This window comes from Schistocerca nitens, chromosome 8, assembly GCF_023898315.1.
Source record: "Schistocerca nitens isolate TAMUIC-IGC-003100 chromosome 8, iqSchNite1.1, whole genome shotgun sequence".
Taxonomy (NCBI): domain Eukaryota; kingdom Metazoa; phylum Arthropoda; class Insecta; order Orthoptera; family Acrididae; genus Schistocerca; species Schistocerca nitens.
Genome location: NC_064621.1, coordinates 82053823 through 82079049, shown reverse-complemented (window position 1 = coordinate 82079049; position 25227 = coordinate 82053823). Strand labels below are relative to the sequence as shown.

Here is a 25227-nt window from a genome sequence, read left to right as displayed (position 1 = left end):
TTTCTTGCAGGAATTTGATGTACTTCCTACCATAAAGATTTCCTTGGATGAAATAGGGGCCTATAATTCTGTCCTCCAGAATCCCACACCATACATCCACCATCCACCGTTTTTGGTGTGCAACTTCCTGCAGCCACCGTGGATTTTCAGCTGGCCAATAATGCATGTTATGAAAATTAACATTTCCATAGTTCGTGAATGTAGCCTCGTCAGTAAATAAAATCAAATTAATAAATGTGTCGTCCCTCTAGATCTGAAGTGAGCCCGACGACAGAATTCAATGCGACGCACACAGTCGTACCTGTTAATTCTTGGTGGAGACTGATATAGTAAGGATGATATTTATGGCGATGCTGAACACGAACATCACTACATCTACATCTACATGGATACTCTGCAAGTCACATTTAAGTGCCTGGCAGAGGGTTCATCGAACTACCTTCACAGTTCTCTATTATTCCAATCTCGTATGGTGCGCGGAAATAATGAGCACCTATACCTTTCCGTACGAGCTCTGATTTCCCTCATTTTATCGTTAGTGATTGGAATTTCGTGAGAAGATTACGGCGCAACAAAAAACGCCTTTCTTATAATGGTTTCCAGCCCAAATCCTGTATCATTTCTGTGACACTGTCTCCCATAGTTCGCTATAATACAAAACGTGCTGCCTTTCTTTGAATTTTTCCGATGTACTCCGTCAGTCCTACCTGGTAAGGATCCCACGCCGTGCAGCAGTTTTATAAAAGAGGACGGACAAGCGTAGTGTAGGCAGTCTCCTTAGCAGGTCTGTTATATTTTCTAAGTGCCCTGCCAATAAAACACAGCCTTAGGTTAGCCTTCCCCACAACATTTTCTATGTGTTCCTTCCAATTTAAGTTGTTCGTAATTGTAATACCTAGGTATTTAGTTGAATTTACGGCTTTTAGATTAGACTGATTTATCGTGTAACCGAAGTTTTACGAGTTCCTTTTAGCACTCATGTGGATGACCTCACACTTTTCGTTATTTAGCGTCAACTGCCACTTTTCGCACCATTCAGATATTTTTTCTGGCTCATGCCAGATTCCCTTGCGATTTGACGCTAACTAACACAAGGATCTCGAACCACAGTGGCAAGAGCAAAAATTTCCGTTTCCTTTGCCGGATACGTTTCCGATGCATTACGGATCCAATTGATCTCAGTTTATCATACACATATCTAAATGTACGACGTGTAGGGTGAGTTGGTTGAGGATATCTTTCAGCGTATAGCTCTCACTGAATTTATTTATCATCCTCCGTAAATGGGAAGAATATCGACTTGTTCTTCGAAGGAATACATCATTCACATTCCTATTAGTGTTGCATTGCGTCACCGTCAAACGGTGTTTACATGACAATGGCACGTTAGATGGATACGCCGTATTCGGCGAATATTTACTATTTGCACGATATACGACAGAGAATTGTCAGAGCATGTTCTTCGGTAAGTGCCGAAGTAATGAGAAATACCACTCAATCCATGACAAGAAGATAGCATTTGCAGCACAGCATAGATACCGACGGTCATTCCTTAGAACACCTTTCGTAAATGGACGTTTATGCCACCTTTTTGACCTTCGTTGAACTTTCAAAACCCTTTCTGTTACACATCATTGAATTCGTCTCGATAGCCGCTATCAGAAAATAAGTACCATACTATAGAATCCCATTTAAAAAACAAAGTTGATCTTCATATCTCTGACGCGACCCCACCTACAAACGAAAAACCAGTGTCATATTATGGCCCACGTTATCCCATGCAACATTTGTCCCACAAACTTTTCAGCTACTATCATACTTTCGGCGCTATTCTAGATGGAAATAGTTAGTGACCCACCCTGTGTATGTTACACTTATTACAGCGCGTTTTCCAATCTCCGAGCACTTCACAAACTCTATCTTTCAGAGAGATTTTACCTCCCTCAGCGTTACGTTTCTAATCTCATCAATACTTGTAAAACGACAGCTCCTTATGGCTTCCTTTATCTTTGGGAAAGGAAAAAAAAGGGAACATGATTGGGAAATATAGAGGCTGGGGCGTCATTATAGCATTGCCTCTGGCTAAAATGTCAGGAACGAGCAAAGAAGTTTGATTAAGGGTGCAAAACTCATGAACTACTTCGCCAGAATTTTAACTGTATTACGCGAATAGCGTTGAACGTGTTTGTAACACTTCTTATTGATCGTTAGAATTTATGGCAAGAACTCATGATGGAATAGACTGTTAACATCGAATAACACAATTGGTATTACCATCATATATGAGCGCACTCTTCATTATTGCCGATCCAGAATGCTACTACTGGAACGATTGAATCTTTAGTTTCGAATTATTATGCATAAACCCATATTTCATTCTTTATTATTACGGGACGTTTTGTTATCTGTACATCGTTCTTAAGTTCGTCTAGCGATACTTGATCAACTTAAGCTCCTAGCTATTTTGGATGGCGATTTATCAACTTTATAACAAATTTTGCTGTCGAAATTTCCATTTTGAAAACATTCAAAACGATTTTATGGCAAGAGCCAATTGATATGCGAACATCAGAAGCAATATTTAACATTTCTAAAAGATTATTCATGTCTCATAGTAATATTCAATACAAATTTTCTGATACTTGTTAATACCACAGTAACATAAGTGATAGTTATTTGATACGGCTAGACAGGGTGCTGATACTTCAGTTTTTAAAACATGTTTACCAACACAACAATGAAAAGGTCGAGTGGAATGGACTAATACAGCGCGCAAAATTTCGAAACCTCCCAATGTTTTGAACAAACCTCATATGGAGAAATTAGGGTTTGTCTCAGCGTCCGTTTTTCTACTCCCTGTTACGGAATAGATGTTGCTACTCCGTGTCTTGTTATTCCGGCCACATCTCAGCATTACCTCGAAGTGCAGTCGCAGCTCTGAGTGCGTACGCGAACAAATGAAGACGGATGACTCTCAGGTCGTAAAGGATGCAGAGCACAGCAGGGAACATCAGCGTATCCTTCCGTCGTCAACGTCACCAGGAATAAGAGCACTGCCATCGGCATGGTCTTCATGGAGCTGGTGACGATCTCAATATACAACTTGTCCTGGTAAGGATGCACGTGCACTAACACAAGAATGAATGGCGTTTCTGTTCATCCTTCTGTGCATGACCTATATCGTTCGCACATTTACGTACCCTGGGTCCATTGGACCCGTTATGTATAATACGTGATTTTAAACGAAGACAGGTATTTTCTGGATATTACCTTGCACGAATATTTGGTTTTAAGGTTTATCACTTAAGACAGGTGAGATCATTTTTAAAAGATGTATCAAGGTATCATTGGGGGAAGTGGCAACAAAACGACTACTCACGTTGGTGTGTAGAATATATGAGTCTGGCGACATACCATCTGACTTTCGGAAAAGCATCATCCACACAATTCCGAAGACGGCAAGAGCTGAGATGTGCGAGAATTATCGCACAATCAGCTTAACAGCTCATGCATCGAAGCTGCTTACAAGAATAATATACAGAAGAATGGAAAAGAAAATTGAGAATGCACTAGGTGACGATCAGTTTGGCTTTAGGAAAAGTAAAGGGACGAGAAAGGCAATTCTGACGATACGGCTAATAATGGAAGCAAGGCTAAAGAAAAATCAGGACGCTTTCATAGGATTTGTCGACCTGGAAAAAGCGTTCGACAATATAAAATGGTGCAAGCTGTTCGAGATTCTGAAAAAGGTAGGGGTAAGCTATAGGGAGAGACGGGTCATATACAATATGAACAACAACCAAGAGGGAATAATAAGAGTGGACGATCAAGAACGAAGTGCTCGTATTAAGAAGGGTGTAAGACAAGGCTGTTGCCTTTCGCCCCTACTCTTCAATCTGTACATCGAGGAAGCAATGATGGAAATAAAAGAAAGGTTCAGGAGTGGAATTAAAATACAAGGTGAAAGGATATCAATGATACGATTCGCTGATGACATTGCTATCCTGAGTGAAAGTGAAGAAGAATTAAATGATCTGCTGAACGGAATGAACAGTCTAATGAGTACACAGTATGGTTTGAGAGTAAATCGGAGAAAGACGAAGGTAATGAGAATTAGTAGAAATGAGAACAGCGAGAAACTTAACATCAGGATTGATGGTCAGGAAGTCAATGAAGTTAAGGAATTCTGCTACCTAGTCAGTAAAATAACCAATGACGGACGGAGTAAGGAGGACATCAAAACCAGAATCGCTATGGCAAAAAAGGCATTTCTGGCCAAGAGAAGTCATATCAAATACCGGCCTTAATTTGAAGAAGAAATATCTGAGGATGTACGTCTGGAGTACATCATTGTATGGTAGTGAAACATGCACTGTGGGAAAACCGGAACAGAAGAGAATCGAAGTATTTGAGACGTGGTGCTATAGACGAATGTTGAAAATTAGGTGGACTGATAAGGTAAGGAATGAGGAGGTTCTGCGCAGAATCGGAGAGGAAAGGAATATGTGGAAAACACTGATAAGGAGAAGGGACAGGATGATAGGACATCTGCTAAGACATGAGGGAATGACTTCCATGGTACTGGAGGGAGCTGTCGTCCGGAACGTCAGACAAGATGTCCGCTCATTCATCGTAAATAATCGTATCGTCTCTTTCGTGTGCCATGATGAAAGTGCACAAGTACTTATAAAAACAAGAAATATGTTGACGCGTGTAGCTTATTGTTGCCTAAACAAAACACCAACAGAATGAAAAAGATATTAACAAGCTGTCACCGGCCACTGCGCGATACTATTCTCACGTCGCCACTGTGGTGTCGAAGGGCACTGAGCGATACCATGCACACGGCATCAGTGTGGTGTCGCCGGCCGTTGACAGCTATTTCGCGCGCGACACCACTGTGGCGTCGCCGGAACGCAAGGTGTTCATGAATAGATTATTAGTGTAATTTGAATGAAATACACAAAATTAAATTTTCTTGCCCTGGAAACTGTTAGATAGGCAATTTGAAATTAGACCAGGTCATCACCCAACCATTCGGTTATATTGATAATTTTGACATTGTGCTCTTGGTGGATGTATAATTGTAATTCCAGCAGTTAACCGAAGCTGTGAATACTGCTCGTAGTATTACTACAATTTTGATACATATTTTTCACTTGAATTTTTTCCGTACTCATGGCGTTTGTACAGCATGTAATGGATGTCGTATCAACTTTCGATACCACACTTGTTACGGGTTACAGTTATCGACCGCGGTCCGTATTAGTATGGTTGGACCCGCAGTCGCGACCAGTGCCGCTAGCGCCGCTCGCCAAGTAGTAAAGTAGCATAGCCTTCAGGTGATAGGAAGCAACCTCTAACAAGGCGCTTCGTAACCTATGGCCTAAGTGAGGCCTCCATAGCTCTCTGTTTATTATTATGTGTATGTAGCCTAGAAGAAGTCTGTACAACCAGTTAAGTACAATATATATTATTTTTTTACCAAGGAATCTAATTATTTTAGTCGTTGCTGATCCAGACCATGCTGCCTGCACGTTATCGACGTTATTGACAAACCTGCCGTGATTTAGTTCCATCGTCTTTCGGGCGTGCACTCGGGACAGCGACAATTCTTCAAGAATCACATTGCCGTGATTTATTTCTGTCTAGCATTGGCCACCAGTCAACATTGGGGACGACTCGACGAAATGGTTCAAATGGCTCTAAGCACTATGGGACTTAACATCAGAGGTCATCAGTCCCCTAGACTTAGAGCTACTTAAACCTAACTAACCTAAGGACATCGCACGCATCCATGCCCGAGGCAGGATTCGACCCTGCGACCTTAGCAGCCCCGCGGCGCCGGACTGAAGCGCCTAGAACCGCTCGACCACAGCGGACGGCAACGACTCAATCGTCGTCATCATAACAATGTGCTGTGGCCTTCTCCACCAGACATCACAGCGCCTAGAGTATCAGCAATCAAACTGGCAGCCTACAGCCGCGGGTTGCCCGCGTCGCGGGCACACCGAAGCACTACACAACCGACAGGCAATATTGATGAACGGCCACAGCAACAACCACAACAACAACAAAATGGTTCAAATGGCTCTGAGCACTATGTGATTTAACATCTTAGGTCATCAGTCCCCTAGAACTTAGAACTACTTAAACCTAACTAATCTAAGGACATCACACACATCCATGCCCGAGGCAGGATTCAAACCTGCGACCGTAGCGGTCGCGCGGCTCCAAACTGAAGCGCCTAGAACCACTCGGCCACTTCAGCCAGCCAACACCACAGCAAAGACACCAGCGGCTACCGGGGGCCACTACCGGCCCACATAAACATAAGGAAGAGGTCGCTGCAGATCCCGGAACTACTTTCACACGTCAAACCACGTGATGGAAAATAGTTCCGAGGTACTTATCCGCCGAAGCGCTATAAATGCCGGCGCTCGGCCGCACATCGGCAGTTCATCCACCGCCAGCAGACTTGGATAGCTGCCGCCGCGACAACCCGGCTTGCATCTTGTCGCTGATCTCTAGATTAGGCTTGGTGTATCGGAGAAGTCTCTGGCAGATACTAGTAGGAAATTATTTCAGTTGTTTTCTATATTATTCTCGTATGTAGTTGTGATTCGAAGACGGATCACTGTTTTGTGTTGGTGCTATAGTTGAGAATTTGTTTTGGTTAATTGAACAGTCCAATAAATTGTTTTCCGACTTTGATCGTTAGATTCTTCTGCTTACGCAGACATATCACAATGGATCGGAGCTGGCCACATATTGAATAATAATTCAAACAGCAGCTTACAACGTTATTTCCAGAGTTACTGTGGAAATTAATGAACGGAATGGAAGGAAAGTGTAGAGGAGGAAATTGGTTTGATTGCAGTATTCAGGATAAAGTCACTATCGCACAGAGATGAAGAGCAGTGCACGGGATAGGCCTGCGTGGAGAACTGAATCAGGTTAGTCTTCGCACACTGATTTATATTTACATTCATCAAGTTGCCATCACCCATCCCAGACCATGAATGTACTTAAAACCCTTGTACACAGCGCACACACAGTGTCGGATGCCAAGAATTTGCCTAAGGAACTGGTACATTTCAGGACGGTGTTCTTAGACAATGGGTACTTGACCCGGCAAATTAACAGGGCCTTCTCAACTAGAGCCAGGAACCGGGAAGTGGATAAAGAGGAGGACGCGCCAGCCAAGTCCCTAGCTTTTCTTCTCTTTGTCGGAAATATCTCCTTCAAGACAGCAAGGATTCTTGATCGTTTTAATGTGAAAGTGGTTTTTCGTCCGCCTTTTGAGATTTCGGATTTGCTGGGATCGGTGAAGGATGATTTGTTACTGCGGAAGGCGGGAATTTATAAAATACTGTGTCAGTGTGGTATGGCCTATATAGGACAGACAATGCGTACAGTGGAAGTGCGTTGTACAGAACATCAACGTTGACTCGCCTACTGCAACGCAGTAAGTCTGCAGTTGCGGAACATTGTATTTCTAACGGACATTCAATGGATTACGACAAAACTTCGATTTTGGCCACTGCAAAAACTTTTTGGGACTCCATTATCAAAGAATCAGTTGAAATACGCATTGCGGGAAACCTAATGAACCGTGACAGTGGTTACCAATTGAATAACGCATGGAATCCCGTCAACTCCGAAATTTGCTCGAGACGAAGACGCCAGAAGACTTGGATAGCTGCGGCCAGCGACAATACCGACGGCAGCTGATTACTGCAGTTCCACCACCAAGGGCGCTGCCGCTGGTCGGTGTGGCCCTTCTGTCTCCGCAATTGCTACGCATGCGCGGCAGTACTACCAGCGCACTATATAAGCTGGAGCGGAGAACGTCTTCATCAGTCCTTGTTCGGCTCACCTGAAGATGGCTGGCAGTTGTCCAGCCGAAATATCGTGCAATGAAGTTTACGACGACCGGCTGCAAACCCGAAATCTTTTTGACCTTAGTCTTCGGACACAAAACCTGAAAACAAAATAGCTCGAATAGCTCCTTTCTGTACCTGAAACAAGTGCAGCGTCAACTACGGGTGTGATGCGGTGCGGTGTGAAGAGGCCCACACCACGGTAGCGCCTGCCCCCTCCTCATCCGCCGCTGTCACGTGACGCGAGGCGTCGTGCCGCGTCACTCACCTCCCCCCCCCCCCCCGACGTCAACCCTTCGTTCACCCCCTCCCCTCGCCCGCCCCCCCCCACCCCCCACCGCCCAGCCAGTTCCGCGACGCTTTGCCCCGTTTCCGGCCGGCTGGGCGCGCCTCCACCTCTGCCACTGGCTCTGGCTGCACCCTCGCTGATTGCCGATTTATTCCGTTCCGTTCGAATACGCAAAAGTTGCTCGACCTTATTTGCTGCCTCCGGCGGCAGCGTCGCGACACGCCCGACAGAGGCGCGGCGGGCGAATAAGACGCAATAACGACGGACGCCGGCAGAACGCCAATTCGTTGTAACAAGAAACTGCCTGTCACTCCAGTTCCACCCAGACATCGCCAGGTTTACTCCACTGAGAGAACGGGGACTCAGCACTGAATTTTATTGCAGTGATGCTCCACTATTAAGCGTCACAGATGGCAGTCCAGCCTTCTGTTCAAACCACAAATTGTTTTTGTAAATGACCTGCAGCGTCTACAGAAATGAACTGTAATTAGCGTAAGAATTCATACTGGATTTCCCCTTCTGTAAACTGAAATTTACTATCAACATTCCACTACTTACAATGGAACCTCCCCATCGCACCCCCCTCAGATTTAGTTGTAAGTTGGCACAGTGGATAGGCCTTGAAAAACTGAACACAGATCAATCGAGAAAACAGGGAGAAGTTGTGTATAACTATGAAAAAAATAAGCAAAATATACAAACTGAGTAGTCCATGCGCAAGATAGGCAATATCAAGGATAGTGTGAGCTCAGGAGCGCCGTGGTCCCGTGGTTATGCTGGCACGGTAGCTCAGCGTGTTCGGTCAGAGGGTTGAGTTACCCTCTGTAATAAAAAAACTGAGTAGCCGGATGAACGAAAAACGTGAACGAGGGTCATCGGACGTCCGCCACGAACAAATTGAACGAACAATATATAGATAAAAATAAAAGAAAAAAGTGGCTAGCGTGAGCAGCTCCAGAACGAGAGCTCACGCTAAGCACGGGACCACGGCGCTCCTGAGCTCACACTATCCTTGATGTTGCCTATCTTGCGCATGGACTACTCAGTTTGTATATTTTGCTTACTTTTTCATAGTTCCACACAACTTCTTCCTGTTTTCTCGATTGATATGTGTTCAGTTTTTCAAGGCCTATCCACTGTGCCAACTTATAACTAAATCTGAGGGGGATGCGATGGGAAGGTTCCCTTGTTAGCATCACTCGGTCACATTCAATTTTTGTTTTCCTTTTCTTTACGTAATGTCAAGACACGTTCATAGGATTTGTCGACCTGGAAAAAAGCGTCCGACAATGTAAAATGGTGCAAGATGATCGAAATTCTGACAAATATCGGGATACGTTATAGGGAACCAAAAGAGCGAATAATAAGAATGGACGACCGAGAACGAAGTGTTCGGATTAAAAAGGGTGTAAGACAGGGTTGTAGTCTCTCTCCCCTGCTGTTCAATCTGTACATCGAAGAAGCAGTGACAGAAATAAAAGAAGGGTTTAGGAATCGAATTAAAATTCGGAGTGAAAGGATATCAGTGATTTGATCCGCTGATGACATTGCGAACCTGAGTGAAAGTGAAGAAGTACTACGTGATCTGCTCAATGGAATGAACAGTCTGATGAGTTCAGAGTATGGACTGAGGGTCGATCGAAGAAAGACGAAAGTAGTGAGAAGGAGCAGAAATGAGAACAGCGAGAAACTTTACATCAGGTTTGATAATCACGAAGTAGATGAAGTTAAGGGATTCTACTACCTAGTGAGCACAATAACCAATGAGGGAAGGAGCAAGGACATTAAATGCAGTCTAGCACTGGCGGAAAAGGCGTTCCTGGTCCAGACAAGTCTACTAGTATCAAACATATGCCTTAATTTGCGAAAAAAATTTCTCAGAATGTATGTTTGTAGCACAACATTGTATGGTAGTGAAATATAGACTGTGAGAAACAGAAGAGGAAATGTACCTGACGACTTTTAGGAGAGAGACACTCAATGTGACGGCATCGTAGTCGCGCTGCGTTGTATTTACGATGCAGCAACGCCCTCAAACGTCAACTTTTGACCTCCCCTTATACATTAAACGCTACCGTTTCTTCCAACTGTCCAGATTTCTTACTAAAGCTATCAGTGTATCGAATTTGACTTGCGAAAAGTGGGAACCCTTTTGCGAAGTTTTTGCAAAAACTCAATAAAAAAATTATATGTTCGTCATACTCTACGTGTCCGCCCCGGTAGCTGAGTGGTCATCTTTCAGCCCCTTTTCCGTGGAGCTGCATCCCGTGTACTGGTGAATGGACGGATTTCGGGTCCCTTTCTGATTCGACGGTCAGTTCGCCAAGGATGCCCACTCTCCATGATGCTTTACGCGATCGCACTCGAACCACTTGTCGGAGGGTTGAAAAACAGGCTCTCGGGCATGTCATTGAGGGATCACACCGTTCACTGCAGGATATATGCTGATGACCTTCTATTACTTGTTCGATCTTTTGATGAGGTACGCTCAGTGATACAGTGGATCAATCGCTATGGATTGGCAGCGGGCAGCCTCATGAACGTGGCCAAGTCGGCAGCGATGCCCATTGGGAGAGGTCTACAGGAGGACGCTTTAGCCCCACTCCCAATAGTTAACAAGATCCGGTTCTTGGGCATAACATTTACAAAGGATATGCGCCGCACGGCTGCCATGAACTATGCACGATTACTACAGGCAATACGCACAGAAGTTCGCCGGAACCTACTTCGACGGATGGACCTCCTACAGCGTGTGGAATACCTCAACCTTCACGTGGCAACTAAGATGATCCACATGGCCCAGGTCCTACCGATATCGACAGCGATGGCACACAGATTGCAAGCAGCGTTTGGATATTACCTTACCGCCGGACACCTATTCAAAGTCCGCTACGAAACACTCACCCTCCCTCCGCGTGATGGCGGACTAGGACTTATAAATGTGCGAGCGAGAGCTACAGCGTTATACTTGTGCACAATGATGAAATTGTGGACCCACAAAGATGCTTCCCTTACGGGACGTCTGCTAGAGGAATTACTGCCGGCGTCTCTTCTGCCACCTTTCACGGTTGCGCACATTACACCCTCACTCTCGCACCTCTCGGCATTTATTCTTTAGTTACGTGCAGTCAGACCTTCCCAACACTCGCACTCCCAAGGCGAGAGACGTTTACAGGCTGCTGCTAATCTCCATCCCTCGCAATGTGATTGAGAGGAAGAGCCCTACGACCCTATGGCCAGCAGTGTGGAGAGCGGTCCAGAAGCCGCTCCTCCCCACGCGGGTACGAGCAGTGTGGTACCTGTGGGTGAACGGGAAGGTTTTAACACGACAAAGGCTGCACGCTGTTGGGATGACGGATTCCCCCCTTTGCCCACGTTGCCACCTCGTGGATACTGACGAACACCGTTTAACATGTGGGTCGGCGTTAGAGGTATGGCTGCTAGTGCAGAAGATCGTCGCCTGCTACCTACGTATCGCGCCTCACACAATTGAGCCACGGCTCCTCCTTTGTCCAGAGGAAACTTATTTCCCTCTGCGAAGACTCACGCTCTCACATGGTTTACAGATGATGAGAAGATGGTACCTGATTACTGGCAATTTCTCCAGGACAGTCATAGCACACTTGAGTGTACACAACGATACCGATAACTATTTGCGAACTTTTTGCGCAGTGTCTTCGATAGCATCCCTCACAGTTGGGGAGTACCGGGCAGAGCATGACAGCCGTCATGGAGCTCCACACGCTGCGAAATGTTTTATCAGTTTGGAACATGGAATCTGTACGCAGATGGACCATGCACATGGATTGGCGTGCGGGATTTGGTTACATTTTTTCTTTCTTTATTTTCTATCATCATACTATTAGTTTCAAATTCCATTTCATAGTTTAGAAGGAACTCTTGTTCTGTTGTTGTAAAGGATGTACATTCTAATTTTGTTTGTCATAACTGAAAGACACCTTTTTCCATATAAAAAAAAAGTTGGCAGAGAAAATAATTTACAATTAAAAAAATTAAAAAAAGCAAAAACAGAGAGGAAAAAACAGTTGGTAGAGCGCTTGCCCGTGGAAAGCAAAGATCCCGAGTTCGAGTCTCCGTCCGGCACAAAGTTTAAAAAATAAAGAAAAAAAGTTGTCAGCGCGGCAGTCTGTTGCACCAAGGAGCCAGGGTTCGATTCCCGGCTGGGTGGAGATTTTTCTCCGGTCAGGGACTGGGTGTTGTGTTGTTCTCATTATCATTTCATCATCATCAGTGGAAGGCAACGGGAAACCACCATTGGGATCACTTCCCTAGACGCTCATGCAGTGCACCTCCCTGACGAGGCTTCGCCCATGACAAGACCTGCCGTACGGCAGAACACATGTTTATACTCTAAGTAACACCTGTCCACCAAAATGTCGCTGAGGTTTAACATTCGTAAAGCACAGAGAGTCGTTTCCTTATTGCGCAACACATTCAGATTTATTTTACATAAACCGTGTTCTGTCTACAAACCGTCCTGGACCCATGTCACATCTAAATCTACATCTAAATCCATACTACGCAAGCCACCTGACGGTCTGTGGCGGAAGGTACCTTGAGTACCTCTATCGCTTCTCCCGTCTATTCCAGCCTCGTATTGTTCGTGGAAGGAAGGACTGTCGGTATACCTCTGTGTGGGCTCTAATCTCTCTGATTTTATCCTCATGGTCTCTTCGCGAGGTATACGTAGGAGGGAGCAATATACTGCTTGACTCTTCGGTGAAGGTATGTTCCCGAAACTTCAACAAAAGCCCGTACCGAGCTACTGAGCGTCTCTCCTGCAGAGTCTTCCACTGGAGTTTATGTATCATTTCCGTAACGCTTTCGTGATTACTAAATGATCCTGTAACGAAGCGCGTTACTCTCCGTTGGATCTTCTCTATCTCTTCTATCAACCCTATCTGGTACGGATCCCACACTGTTGAGCAGTATTCAAGCAGTGGGCGAACAAGCGTACTGTAACGTACTTCCTTTGTTTTCGGATTGCATTTCATTAGGATTCTTCCAACGAATCTCATTCTGGCATCTGGCTTACCGATGATCAACTTTATTTGATCATTCCATTTTACATCACTCCTAATGCCTACTCCCAGATAATTTATGAAATTAACTGCTTCCAGTTGCTGACCTGCTATATTGTAGCTAAATCATAAGGGATCTGTCTTTCTATGTATTCGCAGCACATTCCACTTGTCTACATTGAGATTCAATTTCCATTCCCTGCACCATGCGTCAATTCGTTGCAGATCCTCCTGCATTTGAGTGCAATATTCACTTGTTACAACCTCTCGATATACCACAGCATCACCCGCAAAAAGCATCAGTGAACTTACGATGTCATCCACAAGGACATTTATGTATATTGTGGATAGCAACGGTCCTATGTCACTCCCCTGCGGCACACCTAAAATCACTCTTACCTCGGAAGACTTCTCTCCATTGAGAATGACATGCTGCGTTCTGTTATCTAGGAACTCTTCAATCCAATCACACAATTGATCTGATAGTCTATATGCTCGTACTTTGTTCATTAAACAACTGTGGGGAACTGTATCGAACGCCTTGCGAAGTCAAGAAACACGGCATCTACCTGTGAACCCGTGTCTACGGCCCTCTGAGTCCCGTGGACGAATAGCGCGAGCTGGGTTTCACACGACCGTCTTTTCCGAAACCCATGCTGATTCCTACAGAGTAGATTTCTAGTCTCCAGAAAAGTCACTATACTCGAACATAATACGTGTTCCAAAATTCTACAACTGATCGACGTTAGAGATATAGGTCTATAGTTCTGCACATCCGTTCGACGTCCCTTCTTAAAAAGCGGTTTGACCTGTGCCCTATTCTAATCCTTTGGAACGCTACGCTCTTCTAGACACCTACGATACACCGCTCCAAGAAGGGGGGCAAGTCCCTTCGCGTACTCTGAGTAAAATCGAACTTGTATCCCATCAGGTCCAGCGGCCTTTCCTTTTTTGAGCGATTTTAATTGTTTCTCTATCCCTCTGTCGTCTATTTCGATATCTACCATTTTGTCATCTGTGCGACAATGTAGAGAAGGAACTACAGTGCAGTCTTCCTCTGTGAAACAGCTTTGGAAAAAGACATTTAGTATTTGGGCCTTTAGTCTGTCATCTCCTGTTTCAGTACCATTTTGGTCACAGAGTGTCTGGACATTTTGTTTTGATCCACCTACCGCTTTGACATAAGACCAAAATGTCTTAGGATTTTCTGCCAAGTCAGTACATAGAACTTTACTTTCGAATTCATTGAACGCCTCTCGCATAACCCTCCTCACACTACATTTCGCTTCGGATTAGAATAGAACTCGCTGCGGATTAGAATAACTTGAGGTCAAGAATGGTGAAGCAAGATGCCACTCGCCAGCGCGCTATAAACCGCGTCACACACACACACACACACAGTGGGCAGGTGCTTGCTGTACTCACTGTCGAGCCACTTGGAGTCGTACTTGAGGGTGCGCTTGAAGGGGAACTGCGTGCGGCCGGTGCTGGGGTTGTGCAGGTCGGCGCGGAAGATGAGCGTGTCGCCCTTGGTGAACTCGGCGTTGGTGCCGCTGTAGAGGCCCGGCAGGCCGCCCGGGTTGCCGCGCCGCACCCACAGCGCCGTCGAGTTGTCGGCCGGGTCGTAGGGGCACTTGGCCACTGCGGGGCCAGAGCCCGCCGCCGGGGACTCGCCGCCCGCGTGGCTCAGGTTCGCCTGCGGACAGCAGCGCGAGCGGCGCGTCAGCCGCGCACTCCACACCACAGTGAGCACTCGCACGTGCGATACGGCGTAAGGCAAGCGCCGGGAACGAGAGAGCAGAGAGGGCTGTGAAGAGGGCGTCTGGCAATTATACCCCTCTCCAGGACGACAACGTGACAGCAGCGTCCTCTTCACAAAGATAACATAAGCGCTTCGCCCGACTGGCCGCTGCCCAGCTCTTCAGGAGCCCCAAGACTAGCAACTTCACCGTCGGCCGTCACCCCACCTGGACCCCTCACCTCCTCACCATCTAGCAGAAAGCCCATTCCTACCTATGCATGCTGAAACTCCTGTCTGGCAGGTCATGGGGATTACATCCTTCCACTATACTCCACACCTACATATCTGTCATCCGTCCTATCCTCTATTATGCCAGTATTGCCTGGATCTCCGCAACCACCTGCTTTTACAAGGCCCTCCAAATACTCGAACGTTGTGCACTCCACCGTGCCTTCCGTATCCACCTTCCTTCCCCCACATGGCTCCTGTACGACCTCATCCCCTTATCCCACCTCCTCCTTTTCCCCCAACATCTCCGCATCCTTTACAATATCTGCAGGCTTCATCCCCCCATCCCCTGGTTTCCTCCTTCCTCTCCACCCAACGCCCATTGCCGCGCCTCTATCGCTGTATCCCTCCCTCTCTCCACCTCCACACCCTCCATCTCCTTCATGAGGGCAAGTTCCATCACCTCCCACTCCCAGATGTTGAACATCGCCATGACATCTACCATTCCTTCCAACTGTACCGTGGCCTCGTTCCCTCCCCTCCACGGGGACCCCCTTTTCCTTTCCCATCCTTCTCCCAGAGCGGATTTTCCTCCTCCCGCCCCTGCACCCCCTCCTCAACTGTGGCCTTCCCGTGTCCTTGCCCCCCTTTGCCCTCTTCGACGTGCCCTCGCCCGTCTGCCCCCCTCTACCCCCACCCTCCCTTCTTCATTTGACCCTCATCTCCATGCCCCTGGCAGATCCTGTATTTCGCTCATCGTCATCAGTGTGCTACGTCAGTGTTGTGTTTGGTGCTGTTCTCCCATGCATCAAGAGCTGTGGTTTCAATTGTGTGCTCGACCTGTTTGTCGTCCACCACGTCGCTGCTTTATTTAGTTTTATGACTTTTCTACTGTGGCTGTACTTTGCCTAGTGCCTTTTAATCAATTGTGAGTTTTTTTGTGTGAGTTACTAATTTTAGATTTTTATTTCCGATTTACAGTCACCACTTTGAATGCTTTCTTTTCTTTTGTTCTGCCTTTTTTTGTTTTCTATAGTCCGCCATGTTTTCTTCTGTATATTGTTTTCAATATCTTCCTCTCTAATTTTGTCTCTCGGCTGAAGAGCAGCGCTTATGCTGCTGCCAGCCTGCCCCTCATTGGGAATGGAAATAACAATAAAGGAAAGAAAAGACTAGCAACTAGGTCAGAAGCGTCAACTGTATTACTTCTCTTGTATTAGGATTGTCATACTCAAGAGATTTCTTATTTTGTCTGTCGCCCTTTCCTTGCGGCACATCTGCTTCACACAAAGTTAAGTATTGTCACTTACTCTCCGTAAAAAAAAAAAAAAAAAAAAAAAAAAAAAATCTTATTAATTCGTTTGAATTGTTGTCTAGCGATCCGAAAAAGCAGGTTTGCTAGACACCACATATTTTGACGACTGGGCAGGTTTTAACAAGATGTGCCCGTGATTGTCCGCAGAAATTTGTCCGAGAGGGGGCCAAAGTTGTGGAAGTGACATTTTTCACATCACAGATTCGAGGACTTAGGAAACGTGGCGTGCCCCGAGCGCTCATTCTGAGAAGAAGTATATGGAGGTATTTGTACTTTTATTCCTAAAAGCTAAGCGAATTTCAACATTATATGCAAACTTTTGTCGTTGTTCCTATGAACATGGATGCAACTTTTTTATTAAACAGTTTGAAATCACATCATCATATGATTACATCCGAGGTAAGAAGTGAATTATAAAATGTACATAGAAAACATTAAAAAAAATTTTTTCGCATTCCTATAAAATCTCTATTAAAAATCTCAAGTATACTCTAAGAAATAAAAACGACGAACCATGCAGAAATTACCGAAATGGGACGAAAATCGGTACGTATGTTGTACAGGCATAGATAAACAATTAATTAGCGAGAGATCCGGCGAACTTAATGGCCAAGGTATACTTTGACAAGCACGAAGACATGCAGTGGAAACTCTCGACGTATACAGGCAGACATCATCTTCCTGAAATGTCAACCCAGTGCGATTTGCCATGAAGGACAACAAAAAGGAGAGTACAACATCGCCAGCCACTGTGGCCGAGCGGTTCTAGGCGCTTCAGGCCGCCACTGGGCTGCTGCAGGTTCGAATCCTTACACGGGCATGGATGTGTGTGATGTCCTTAGGTTAGTTAGGTTTAAGTAGTTCTGAGACTAGGGGACTGATGACCACAGCAGTTAAGTCCCATAGTGCTCAGAGCCATTTGAACCATTTTTTTGACATTCAACTACTCTACATTAATGCCATGCCCAGTAACTTCTTGCTTAGGGGCAAGAAGTAGAACAACTCGTTATTGACGTCTTCAATTTGTGAAAGTCTTTGTCTTGAATAAATCATTGAATTTTTCTGAAATTGTAATCATTTGTATGTGTGTACATGTACATTACATCTTCCGATTTCTGCCTTATTCGGAAAATTCTTTCGTGGTGCGTCCTCTTTTATTTTCTTTCATTTACGTCCTGTCTTATTTTCTTTCATTTAGTTTGTATTTTGTTGTGCGTAAGAGTTCAGATAGATTGAGAAAATGCTTTTGGATAGGTAGAAACAAGCACAACCAACCAAAATTGTAACTTTAATGTTCCACAAAATGGAAAAAGAGGAAATAAGGTTTTAAAATCTCCATACTGAATTTTGATTACATTTACAACACTTGCTTTGGTTACGAAACATCACATATGATCGCATTAATATATTTATTGCATCACTTCCATGCTTTCTGCTTTTAATGTTGATTATTATAACGAAAGTTGTACAAAATGTGTTTAAAAGCTACATTTAATTGTGTTTGTTGAAAAATGCCGAAATCATGGTCAGCATTCGATTTGATTAATTTGGGATATCTCCGAAATTCATTCTCGAATAGGCCAATAATACCGACTTTTACCAGCAAAAGACTCAACCAACAGACTGTCTGTCACATCTGGCAGTGTTTTACAGTTTGAGAAAATCCCTGTAGCTGGAAAGGCTATCATTTCGCACTTTTTTCCGTCTCTTCTATCGCGGCAAACAGAATTATCTTTTTTCGATGGGTACATGTAGCTCCCAACGTTACGTATAAATGTACACACTTAAATTATACCTGTCCATCTTTTACAGGCAACACCACACGACATCTGCCATTTAAAACTGAATCTATTTCACAAAGCTTGGGATGGCCAAGAATACTGCACATGTGCAGCGCTCTCGCCTGCCTGCACACTTCCCCCACTAAAACACTACCCTCTCTGAGTGATGGAGGGGGAAGAGAGGAAACTGTACACATGTCACATTTACATACAAACTCAGGCACACGAGAAACACTGAACAATTTGCATGCGGATTGCTTTCGTATTTCTCAACAAAATAGATCACAACCGAAACAAATTTTCAGTATTATTTATTTTATTGTTAGCGCTCTATTCATAGTGAAAAATTTGTCTGATACAAATGGTCGGCATACTGACAGATACAGACAATTTCGTAGATTTGCGTCACTCAGGCTGCCAGGTAACTGTAACTTATTTACTTTCATTATAAAGAAAAACTTTCACATACATACGTACATCGAAATACATTTGTAACCTCATTATGGAGACGAGGGAACACTTCCAGAGGAAACCAACGTAGAATTTCTGGACAGTTTATGTAAAAGAATTTGACTTTTAAACGAGAATTACACTGCAGATCGACGAGTCCCAACTCCATATGCACAGGAGCTCTTCAACAGAATCGGGAAACAGTGTCTAAAACAGTACAGAATGGCACTGTCATCAAAACGTTTAAAAAAGCCCCTTGCAATTTTTCAACACCACAACGAATTCTTCAAAATTCGCGTCTTCTTTAACGGCAGTGAACTTGGGGAAATGGCTGGAGTTTTCGGCCGAAGTTATGCTTTCCACAATGAAATTTTGTTTTTAAATTCACCCCCAATTCTCACACTGTAACACCATACTGTGTCAGGTGTGCAGTGAACTGTACTTAAAATGCGAGTTCTGCAATCCATTCCAGATATTCTAGTTTCCTTTCCTCCTTTCCTTTTCCCTTCATAAATTTAATAATAGCGGATATTAAAGCGAAAAAGTCTGTCCAGGCATCCCCTTGACAAAACCAACGTATTTTGCAGCAATGTGTATAGTATTTATACTCTTGGTTCATTTCCATCAAAATCTGTTGCAATTGACAGTATAATAACGCGTTCGACTTCAGAAAAGTTGCTATTCATACTGGGTACTACGTACTTCATCACGTACTCCATCCTCGCAAATTTAACACAATGTTCTTCATGACGTACAGAACAATGATCACGTACATATGGTGTGTCGATCGTAGGAATGTTTTGTTTTGCCATTGTCGACTAAATTTCTAAATTTTTTCTTCAGGCCGTTGTAACGTTCCGTACCAAATATGGCCGATCCCACAATTAAGCAATCTGTGGACGAAGAAGAAAATGGTAAATTACCGCTGTTTTCCCGTAGTGTTGCAAGAGGACGGGATATTGGTATGGAAACTGGGGGACGAAAGACGGACACATATGTAACTGCTAAGTTTGTGTTGTTTTGGGAATAGGCGTCGCAATCAACGCATCATGGACATTGCAGTTCAGGAAGGGAAATGACGGGCGGAAGAATGAAGACACTTTTCCACGTTCTGTAAAGTTTCGTATCCATCGTGGCTGTGCCATGTCACGGAGTGCGAGGCCCCTTCCGCCGGAGGTTCGAGTCTACCCTCGGACATAGGCGTGTGTGTTGTTCTTAGCATAAGTTAGTTTAAGTAGTGTGTAAGTCTAGGAACTGATGACCTCAGCAGTTTGGTCCCTTAGGAATTCACACACACTCACACACACACACACACACACACACACACACACACCATCTTGGCTGCAAATAGCCCGGAAATCAACGATGCTTTTATCTCTCGCCATAATTTTCCCCGAACAGCGTGATAATCAAAATTATTGAAGATATCTACATCTACATCCATACTCCGCAAGCCACCTTACGGTGTGTGGCGGAGGGTACTTTGAGTACCTCTATCGATTCTCCCTTCTATTCCAGTTTCGTATTATTCATGGAAAGAAAGATTGTCGGTATGACTCTGCGTGGGCTCTAATCTCTCTGATTTTATCCTCATGGTCTCTTCGCGAGATATACGTAGGAGGGAGCAATATACTGCTTGATTCCTCAGTGGAGGTACGTTCTCGAAACTTCAACAAAAGCCCGTACCGAGCTACTGAGCGATTACGAAATGAAGCTGTAACGAAGCGCGCTGCTTTCCGATGGGTCTTCTCTATCTCTATCAACCTCATCTGGTATGGATCCCACACTGGTGAGCAATATTCAAGCAGTGGGCGAACAAGTGTACTGTAATCTACTTCCTTTATTTTCGGATTGCATTTCCTTACGATTCTTCCACTGAATCTCAGTCTGGCATCTGCTTTACCGACGATCAACTTTATATGATCATTCCATTTTAAATCACTCCTAATGCCTACTCCCAGGTATTTTATGGAATTAACTGCTTCCAGTTGCTGACATGCTACGTTGTAGCTAAATGCTAAAGGATCTTTCATTCTATGTATTCGCAGCACATTACACGTGTCTACATTGAAATTCAATTTCCATTCCCTGCACCATGCGTCAATTCGTTGCAGATCCTGCTGCATTTCACTACAATTTTCCATTGTTACAACCTATCGATATACTACAGCATCACCCGCAAAAAGCCTCAGTGAACTTCCGATGTTATCCACAAGGTCATTTATGTATATTGTGAACAGCAATGGTCCTACGACACTCCCCTGCGGCACACCTAAAATCACTCTTACTTCGGAAGACTTCTCTCCATTGAGAATGGCATGCTGCGTTCTGTTATATAGGATCTCTTCAATCCAATCACACAGTTGGTCTGATAGTCCATATGCTCTTACTTTGTTCATTAAACGACTGTAGGGAACTGTACCGAACGCCTTGCGGATATACAGTGATTTATAAAAATTATAGCTTTACCCGTCAGACTCCCTAGCGTTGTTCGAAAAGTAATGATCCTACTTTTTCTCCAGGGTAAACCAATGAAGCGCGGGAGACTTTCTTCGGCGGAGATGTCAGATGTATGTTGTATAATAACGGAACAAAATGAGAGGAGATACGGCATCAAATTTTATGAAAAACTTTTCGATACCCTAGTGGAGACCATGTCAAGGTTCAACAGATTTTTCCGGCTCGGTACCACGAGCAACTCACGGATAAAGGAATGGTACAAATGCCTCGAAGATATCCACATATCAGTGGACAGCGAACAGCGTTCAGGAGAGCCTCAAAAAGCCGAAATGATGATGCCATTGAGCATGAGCGTACATTGGTCAGGGACGGCTGTCGCGTCACAGTACGCGAATTCACATACGAGACAGGTGTAAACACTGCATAAGCAGATTTGATTTGCGGATCAAACGATCGGAGGTAAAATCTTGGCAGCTCCACCGTGATAACGCAGCCGCGCATTCTGCGCATCTTACTCGGACTTCCCTCGACATTCCTGTAGGTAGTTAGGTTGCATAGTTGCTTGACGTGGCTCCGGGTGACTTAACTATTCCGCAAGCTGAAAATGGCTGTAAAACTGACGCGGCATGGGTCAAGAGAAGACGTCCTGAGGAATGTGCCGTCCAAACATTCAAAGAAAGGCGTTCCAGTAGTGCATCCAAAGCAGGAACAAATGGGTGCATTACCAACCAGAAAGACTACTTTGTAGGAGATTAGGGGACCTGTATCTCCAAATCAACATATGTACTAGGGAAATCATACCGAGTAACACGGCCTTCATCTCCATAACAGCATCAGTTCAGCGAAGAAGAATATCCGATTCAGCCTTCAGGTATGCCATGTATCGAGCTGAAGCGACTCCTTAACAGCTACCAAGTCGTGCGGATGTTGATTTCTACGTTTCACCCGCTATTCCGAATAGTCCCAGAAATTTTGTGTTAACGTCGATTTATTTAGCGATCAGATCGTACTGTGACAGGGATCTGAATGACTGAATGTGACGTAATCACAGTTAGGGATAGTGAGATTAGATGTATAAGATCTGTAGAGTATAGAAAAGTCTTTGGTCGTTAAACGTGTTTATTTTATGTCCGGTTTCGGTCCAAACAATTATCAAATATGTCTGAATTCTAAAGTAGTGTACAAAACATATAAAAAAATTTGTACCCAAGATATACAGTATCAAAAAATGTGAAAAGGTAATTCAACGATGACACACAAACGCAAATAACCCGTAGTGTAAGGTCACGCACAGCATGCCATTCTAAATACTAGCTGAGAATGACAGATATATCTGATTATGATCGTAAGGATCAAAACAGGATATAACAATAAAAAAAAATAAGCTAACAGAATGACCACATGACATCGGAATTTTGCATTTTTTATGTTTGTGGTACTCGAATTTCAGAACTCAAACATAAATCCCACAGACGAGTTCGATGTAGCTCTCAAAAATTACCGATAAAATCGACTTCTGAGATTTCTGAGCGTCTATAACCCCGTGAAATATGGCTGACAGGCTGCTTGACTGTGTCGTATTATTGTTTGTGAAATGGTGACCTGGGCTCGAATGCTGTATGATGCAAATTTTTAATCAAAAGTGCATATTCTACGAGCATTTACGTGACGCATAAAATACATAACGGTCACAAAAAAAAATTTGGAGCACTCGAGAGTGGTAATACACAAAATTCAATTTCAATGCCAATACAAATTGTAATTTCCAACATTTTATAAAAGGTTATTAATAACGATAATTTAAATAATAAAAAATTACACGTTAATTTTTTCATCTTTATCTAATTTTATATTCACGGTAATAGTCGTAGATATTGCTTTTTTTTTCTTTACAAATTTGTCACAGTCGAGGGTCGAAAGAGACTAGGTGAGCATTCTGTCACAGAGCCCCTCTGCAAATCAAAAAGCTAACCTTATTTTAGGGCAGAGGTGTCCAACTCAATTTCGAAGTGGGCTACATTATTAACTTTAATCATCGTCACAGGCCATACTACAAAGCACAGGCCATACTACAAAGGAATCAAACTAACAGAAATAAAAATCTGTTTTCTAGTTAGGCAGGAAATATATAATTATATTTGAATATTACAAGCTTAAAACGAAATTATAAATTAACCAAAAAAATGAATAACACGAAAACTTAATGAGACAACATTTTTCGTTTGTAAATTGTATCTCGATATTTGAGCTATATTCGATGTCGAATTTCTAAGATTGCCATCTGTTAGCGAAGATCTCGTTTTAGATTTTACATTTTTCACTCGTGAAATTCCATCAGTTCAGTCTGCAGGCAACTATGGTACGCTGCATAATGGTGTAACATGGCGAGATATTATGTAACATTGTGTGTTCAGTATTAATTTTAAAAGGAATTTGGAAACCTTTCATGTGGGGCTCTTGATTTTTAAAATCTGTGAAACTCCCCTGAAACTCATACCCTACTTTCTGCAACAGAAATGCAGTGTGTCCTGATTTTGTATAGACAAAGTCTCCGAATGACTCGTATGCACTTCCTCTGACTGTTATTCTAACAAGCTTTTTTTCTAAGTGCTAGAACAGCTCCATACATTTCAACAAATAGTTGACTTTTACCTTGTAGTTTTAGATTTGTAAACGGCCTTGTCGCAGTGGTAACACCGGTTCCAGTTAGATTACCGAAATTAAGCGCCGTCCGGCTGGGCTAGCACTTGGATGGGTGACCATCCGGTCCGCCGAGCGCTGTTGGGAACCGAGATGTACTCAGCCCTTATTAGGCAAAATGAGGAGCTACTTGATTGAGAAGTACCGGCTCCGGTCTCAGAAACTGACATACGGCCGAGAGAGCGGTGTGCTCACCACGTGCCCCTCCATATTCGCATCCAGTGACGTCTGTGGTCTGAGGGTGACACGGCGGCCGGTCGGGACAGTTGGGACTTCATGGCCTGATCGGTAGGAATTTAGTTTTAGTTTTGCTTCTGTTTTAGATTTAGATCATTTAACTATTGCCTATTTTCCAAAAATCTGACTTTTTGTCTTTTCGTAGTCATCAGGATTTTATAAATAGTGTGAACGTTGCTGATATACTGAGCCAGCAAAATCGGCTGTTCTTGGTGAGTAATGCAGTGGTGTTTTACAATCGTGCGTGTCGTGTTATTACTCATCAAGATGACAAATCCGTTTGTTGTTCCCGTCATCGCTGGTGCAACCGTCTAGTGTCAACTCGGAAAGGTTTTCGCCTTGAAGATCAAAGTTTTCCATGCAGCTTCTTAGTTCTCCATATTGCTCTTGTCTTTTTGTTGCACATTTCATTAAACGCAAGTCAAGTAATTTCTTAGTTAGAGTGTAGTTGTCTGTCACTCATCTCACAAAGACTGCCAACTGGGTTGTAGCTGAAGCAACAGAACTTTCATCGAGCGCTAAATTTCAAAATACACATTCCTTTAATTGACCTTTGAGTTACCTTTGGAGCTAGCTATTAAGGAAAGTCCCACCACTGCAACAGCACACAGCGAGTTTTGCAGACTAAATGAAATGAAACAAAATAAAGCCAGCGAGCGCAGTTGAGCATGCCATCTTGCGTCACCCGTGTGGCCATCGTAGCAGGCGCATGTTGTCACTGGTAGGGAAACGGGTGGCGGGTAGCAGGTACGGAACAATACAGCTAATAGGTTATCAGGTAGGCAACCACCACCTCTCCCCACATGGACGTTTGTTTGCGCCTGCGAGCAATGGACAGAGAAGGTTAATTTTAAAATACTGTCCTCACTTACTACGGGTCTGAAAAAGGAGAAACTTTGTTGGGCTATTTTGAGGGCCGAATTCTTTGTGGCCGCAGGCGACCCTTGTGAGCCACGGATCGTATGCTGGACAGCCCTACTTTAGGATATTGAAGACGCTCAGTAAACGTAAAAAGCTCATTTTGTCGAGAATTCTTGATACTTGCCTTTACTTGCTTTGTTTGACTGTTATTTGAGATTTGAACTTCACATATCATAAATA

The 25227-nt window shown here is 44.0% G+C and overlaps 1 protein-coding gene across 1 annotated transcript in view; it reads right to left on the bottom strand.

The window, feature by feature from the left end:
* LOC126199397 (semaphorin-2A-like) overlaps positions 1 to 25227 on the bottom strand; it is a 1365238-nt gene that overhangs the window by 314994 nt on the left and 1025017 nt on the right. Inside the window, exon 6 of the mRNA XM_049936316.1 lies at positions 14640 to 14910. Coding sequence (XP_049792273.1) covers positions 14640 to 14910 — 271 coding nt within the window. The remainder of the gene's footprint in view (positions 1 to 14639; positions 14911 to 25227) is intronic.